Source organism: Phalaenopsis equestris, unplaced genomic scaffold, assembly GCF_001263595.1.
Source record: "Phalaenopsis equestris unplaced genomic scaffold, ASM126359v1 Scaffold000058, whole genome shotgun sequence".
NCBI classification, from domain to species: Eukaryota; Viridiplantae; Streptophyta; class Magnoliopsida; order Asparagales; family Orchidaceae; genus Phalaenopsis; species Phalaenopsis equestris.
This window is the reverse complement of record NW_018164500.1, coordinates 107,680-114,018: the sequence shown is the minus strand read 5'-3', so window position 1 is coordinate 114,018 and position 6,339 is coordinate 107,680. Positions and strand designations below refer to the sequence as shown.

General features: G+C 36.9%; 1 protein-coding gene and 1 long non-coding RNA gene across 2 annotated transcripts; one reads left to right on the top strand and one right to left on the bottom strand.

Annotated features, from left to right (window-relative positions):
* The first annotated feature begins 977 nt into the window (after nucleotides 1-977).
* Nucleotides 978-2,212, top strand: LOC110019479. Its single transcript, XR_002293456.1, has 2 exons — nucleotides 978-1,768; nucleotides 1,975-2,212. It is a non-coding gene; the product is annotated as an uncharacterized LOC110019479 (long non-coding RNA).
* A 1,482-nt stretch (nucleotides 2,213-3,694) lies between these two features.
* On the bottom strand, nucleotides 3,695-4,736 carry LOC110019477 (transcription factor ILI5). The gene is made up of 2 exons (XM_020717144.1): nucleotides 4,546-4,736; nucleotides 3,695-4,111 (listed from the first exon to the last, which is right to left on the bottom strand). The coding sequence occupies exons 1-2, from the start codon at nucleotides 4,645-4,647 to the stop codon at nucleotides 3,956-3,958; spliced, it is 258 nt and encodes an 85-aa protein (XP_020572803.1). The 5' UTR covers nucleotides 4,648-4,736; the 3' UTR covers nucleotides 3,695-3,955.
* Between the last annotated feature and the right edge of the window lie 1,603 nt (nucleotides 4,737-6,339).

The window sequence follows — 6,339 nt, the reverse complement described above, 5'->3', positions numbered from 1 at the left end:
ATGAATATATCTGTGATAGGGTTGGTGCAGCTCCAGTGGCGGACATGATTAGAGAGAGCCGTTTTAGATAGTTTAGTCACATTAAACGTTGACCATCTAATGATTCAGTTAAGGAGTAGATGTTTTAGGTTTGACTTATGTTAAGAAAGACAGAATTTAAGGAGTAGATGTTTTAGGTTTGACTTATGTTAAGGAAGACAGAATTAGACCTAAAAAGACTTGGGCATATTGTATAAAAAATGATCTTAATCTATTAGAGTTAAATGAAATATGACACTTGTTTTTAGGACACAATGGAGAAAAATGATTCTTGTAGCCGACCCCACTTAATGGGATAAAGGCTTGTTATTGTTGTTGATGTTTCCAGGAATAAAAAAAAAAATTGTTAGCTCTGAAAAGAAATTAAAGTCTTTGAAATGTCTCATAAATATTTTGAAATATGAAAATGATGGTGTCTCAAGCATGGACTATAAGAGTTAAATGAAAAGGTCAATGCTTGTTCTATTCATGTAGATGACATTGAAAAAGCTGGAAATAATTTGTCTTCTTCCCGTGAGATGGCGGTTAATTGAAATCCCGGTAGAACCATGTACTTTCTAAAATAAGGTGCTTATAAGTGAAATTGTAAATCTTAGAATTAAACTTGATGTTTAATTCTCATTTACTAACACATCTTTATCTAGTACTACTTGTAGTAATCTTGATATCATATTTTTTCATGTTTGTATTAGGTCTCTAGAAGTTGAGAATGTCAATCTTAAAGAAAAGTTTGATGATTTGTCAATTATATCTTGTAGCTCTAGTACTTACATGCTTTTTGGACATACATGTAAATATAAGATGCAAACTACTTCATCTAGCTGAGATAATAATATAATTATTAAACTATTTATGAATGTTCTGGCCAATTACTAACGCAAATTTGCAAAAAACTCTATCATCTTTTTTATGTTTATGAAGACCATGATTTAGGTTTTTGCTTTTAGGAAGTCCATGATTAACATTAGTTTCCTCTTTATATATTCATCGTAGGCTTACTATAATTCTACTACATGCTTATTCTCTATGTAATTATGGATGCTTAATTTATTTTGAGAACTTAGCTTAGATTAGTGTTGAAGGGTAAGTGATACACATGGTGTGTTCAAGCTTATGCAATTAAACTGGTGTGATCAAGCTTATACTATAATTATACCAGCTTGTGATTAACATTGATATGTGAACTGCAGTTATTTGTTTTATATAGGAGTCCAATACATTAGTTAAGAAATCGCCAGTATATGCAATGCTTCTGTGCAGCTTTACGGGTTTGTGATAAATTTAAGGTGTTTTTTAAATATGATCATCTAATCTGAATAAGAAGTATTAAGATTTTGATATATAAAGTTCATGGAGATGCTTACTAAGATATTATTTCAGTTAAATTTGATGATGAAAATATCACTCTTTGATAAATGTGATGGAGACTGCTTAGCTAAATTTCAATATGTTAGAATTATTCATGAGAAAGGCATGCTTTTTCTATTTTTAGCTCTGCAGATAATTTTCTCTACGCAGTTGGGCACCCCTCAATCAGTCTTTTCGAGCCAAACAGAAAAATGGGCAATCTACAGATTTTGGGTGTCAGTATCTTTGTAGTAGAAAAAAGTTCTTCTAATGGACAAAAAATCAATTTGCTTGCATAAGAGAGAAAGCGCAGAGAAAAGAGAGGAATGGGACAAGGGAGACAGTCGACCGATTTGCTTTGTTGACAGCCATACCAAAACCAGTAAGCATGTTTATAACAACTAAGTTTAAGAGATGTTACTGTGTTACATTTGAATTTTGTATGCTAATTCAGTGGTCAGCATCAAATTATTTTTAGGTTATGGTGGGGAAGTCGTGCAATATTGCAATATTCCTAAATTTAGATGGTTATGAGATAATGATCCTAAAGAATTATAAGATAATGATTATCTCAATTATTTGGGACAGGTGGAGAAGAATTGTTGGAAATAGCCAGAAGATGGTTCAAGCCTGAATTCAACTATTTGTGGCCGGCTTGGTCAACGATAGTCCACAACTTGGTTGTTAGAAGGATATTTGGTCTCTTCGTTTGAATTGTTTGAGCTTTCATTCAAGGTTGAATGATTATTTTGTCATAAAAAAATTTAGCCTCATTCAGTTTGTTCAAACCTTTTAATTGAAATTTTAATAATTCAAACTTTTTTTATTGTAATTTTATAACATGTGATTGTAATCTCTCATATGTATAAAACTATTACCCACCTGAAAAATCAAAGCAATATATTTATAATTTGTGTGCATTATGACCAAATCATTGGTGATTTGACTTAAAAAATGATAGATTGAAATTTTCTTTTGAATTTTAATATTATTGTTGGGAGAAATTTACTTTGTAAATAACGAAAATTTATATGTTTTCAAGGATTCACCTTCCTTTCCATGTTGGTAGATTTCAAGTGTTAGCGAATTGATTTGAGGAATCTTAATTGCCGAAAGAAAAATGTTGGCGAAATCATTGAAACTTGGGTAAAAATGCAATTTATTGTCAGGCCGCCGGCCATTAGTGAGTTTAATTACAAGCACATCATATATATGCAAATTTTGAACCCAAAATTTTTTTTAAATGAAACCAAAGATCTCCATTAGACAACTTGTATGTTTTTCGGAGGCCAGCTTTTTTCTTTTGGGACGTGCCAGGCGAGGGCTAACGTTAAAGGAAGGGCAGAAGCCACAATCGCCTCACAAGATATCAGCAGGGAGTATATAAAACAGTACACATATCTGTTGTAATTTAGCTTTTATTTTATTTTAGATTCCTTTGGGGGCAGATTATTAAGTAGTTGTTGTAAAGTTGTTGAGAAATAATCTGTTATTAAAAAAAGTTGTGGTGACTATTTCAAATTTTTTTTTGTTCGAAAAAATTAGACCACAGCTAAAAAAGCTTCCACCGCATCTAGTAAGGAGTGAGTTTTAACTGTAGTTTTTTGAAAAAAATTGCCAAAATACAATTTATGAAAACAGCTAAAACAATGTTATCGTGCCTGCCACCACCGCATTGTTGCGCCAAACAGAGCCTTAAATGCAGCTGTGGAGCAAGTTCTGCAGTGCATCGATTAATTTGATTATTAAAGAAAAAACATAAAAAGATTTTGTATTGGTTAAAATATTATGTAGAAAATTTATTTAAAAAATTATTTTTACTTGTAAAGGTCTATTAAAAATGTCGTGAATATTCAACCTACAATGGTCCAATACAGTTTGAAAATTATACTGCTGATTATTATACTGTTTTCAGCGGTACCCTTTGCTGTACATTTTTCAGTAACCGGAGGTGAAGCAGGGGCATTTCGGGAAAGCAAAACGTACACACGCAGCTCGCATGATTCGCATCAAGACCAACCAAGCGGAGCGCGCGCGCGCGCGCGGATGGGGACCATCTTACCTCACCGGGGGCCCAAGGGTGCTCCAGCCACCGCCCGTCACGTTCTGCGGCTCCGCCTGCCCGCAGCACCTGGACCCCGCGACATTGCCCCCAGCCTTAAAACGCCCCCACCCGAAGCGCAGGCTCGTATTCTGCTCCGGCGCGGCAGTTTTCATAAAGAGCCGGCCCATGTTATCAATCCCTTCACATGTGTACGACGATGAATAAAGATGTTAAAAGATAGAAAATGACCCGAGGTTCCATGAATTAATAGACCGTAAACCATCATGGAGAAGACCGGTCAAAGCAGTCTACATTGATTTATGTAAAATACAAGTAGTAGTGGGGAAATTAAGAGGTTGCTCGGTTGCCGTCACATGGCGGTGGGGGAGAAGAGAGAACAACTCGAGCTAAACCCCGAAATGAAAATGTACAATGGAATCATTAGCCGGAACCTCAAGTTCCTTGCTTCTAACTACTTAATTATTAAAACCTAGTTAAGTTATCCAGAAGAGAGCGCTCCGAAGTTCAAGATTGGAGGAGGCTGCGCACGATTTCCGCCTCGGCGCTGTTGGTGTCCATGGTGGCCATCAGCCCGGACAGCCGGTCGCTCAGGTCGTCCACCTCCCGATGCAAGCTTTTGATATAGTTGCAGGTCTCTTTGAGTAGCTTTGCTGCCGAGGCCTGTAATTGTCGCCTACATTTCGTCAGTTACTTTGAAAAAAGGTGGATATCGTTGAAATCAGTACTCGAGAGCGAGAATAATCTAAGAGTTCTTAATTGGCTAAAAATGAACTTCTACTATTAATTTTAGCTTTTAGGTTTGTCATTAGTGTTATATTAAACTCCAAAAGAAATCATCAAGATAAATAAATTAAAAGAAATAAAAATTTGAAGATAAATGATTAAAATAAGAAAAGAATAAGTGAACAACAATTTTGCCTTCTTAAAATGTTTTCTAATATTAAGCACTTGAACTTCCACATTTTGTCTTTTCATCACAAGGCAAAATATATCAGGAACAATTTTTAGTTTTTCTTGGGCTCAACTTAAAACCTGTGGTAACCAGCCTCTAGCAGATAAGACTGGGCCGTAAAGGATGAGTTAAGATGCTTTACCCGGCCTACAGAGCGGCGCCGGGACTCAGGGAGGAGGGATTGGAGCTTCGAGATGAGCTCATTGATCTCATCCTCTGTTATTCTGCTCCTTCTGCTCGACATGTTCTGTTTTTGAGGTCGTCTTCTTCTTACTTTCTAATGCTCTTAAGGCTTAGAGGGCGAGAATGAGAGAGGAATAAAAGGAAAGAAAGAGGGGCCTTTATAAGCTTAAGGCTTAGAGGGCGAGAATGAGAGAGGAATAAATGGAAAGAAAGAGGGGCCTTTATAGAGGGGCTTTTAAAGGCAGGAGGTGAGGAATGGAAGAAGCGACTCGGCGATTGTACGTATATCAAGAAGATCTCAGAGTCCCTACTTGCTACCGCAGGCTTTCATGTTCCCTGTAGCGGGCCCTACTCGGACCATAAAGGGGAACAGTCCATGGGCCGCCGTACATGTTGCAGCAGAGCCCACTTGCCATAGCGCCTCATTTTGATTTTCTGTGCTCCGAGTGTCGCGAAGGGGGGAAGAGATCTCCACAAACCTTTATTTTAATTAGTTTTTTTAATCTTAATTAAACTTAAGATATGGCTTTGGTTCGGTAGTACGATCTAAAAAGATGCTGCTCCCTTTCTGTTTGCATATCGCTCGTCTCACTCCCTGTCCTCGCGGTCGGAAGCTTCCTAATCTCCTCTTAATCGCTTCATTTGTCGTATTATACAGTAATTATATGGTTGCCGTTTGCATTACTTAACCGGAATCCCGCTCCCGCGAAATGTGGAGTCCACGTGGACAGAAAGGGCGTGGCCACGTGACGGCCGTTAGCCCGGAAGCATGAGAGCTCGCAATCGGAAACTGCTGATGATGAACTACCTCCTTTTGCTTGGTCCATTATTTAAAATTTATAATTGTTATTTTAACTTATTATTTCCATTTAGGTTTTGTAAAGAAATGATAAATAAAAATAGAAACAGTGGTGGTAGGGCCTGGAAGAGGAAATTAAGGGCAGCGGTGAAGGGGGATTTTATAAATGTGAGGGCATCCACTTGTAAGTGCCCATATGGGCACATGGGATCGTCTACTGTTTGCTTCGTTGCAAATGGTAAGACATTGCTTCCATGTGACTTTAACTTGCACCGCCCCCTCCCTCCCTCTCTCTCTCTCTCTCTCTCTCTCTCTCTCTCTCTCTCTCAACTGCTTATATTTTTCTCTCTGACAAATGTTTCATAACAATTAATTGGCAGGTCCCATGAGTTCTCACTTCAATGGATTCAGTGCAACTCTTGTGACACTACTTAGGTTCATTGTCTGCCAGCCTTTCTTAACTACTTTGCTACCGTCCATTTCGTACTTTTTTTTTCTTTTTAACTTTTACAGATATCGCCCAACCCAGAGCAACGTAAATGTAAGCGGTGGACACTAGTTAACAAATTTATATTTTTCTTTACATCATGGTCATAGAAATGAATTATTAAAAAAAAAGTAGGGGTTAGAAAAATGCTAAAAACAAAAATACAAAAAATTGGGGTCAAGGGTCCTGGCCCTTTCTTGTTATCATAAGCAGGGGGGTGTAAAAGAACTAAATATGAGCAAGCCCAGACTCAACTCGTATTTCGCTCATTAAAAAATACAATTGTTTGTGTTCGGCTTGTTTATATTTCGAACATAAAAAATGTATCCGAGTTTGACTCGTTTGCTTAGTCAGCCGAACAAGAGCTGTTCGATGAACAAAAAGTGGTTTTGTAGTATGTTAAAGATTGTGATAAAATTTTAATCTTATTATTTAAATTAAAACTTCATTTAAATTTAGTTTAATAT

Coding starts and splice junctions, on each gene's coding strand:
- LOC110019477 (XM_020717144.1), bottom strand. CDS start 4,647: ATGTCGAGCAGAAGGAGCAGAATAACAGAGGATGAGATCAATGAGCTC. Junction 4,112..4,545: donor GGCGCCGCTCTGTAGGCCGG/GTAAAGCATCTT, acceptor CGACAATTACAG/GCCTCGGCAGCAAAGCTACT.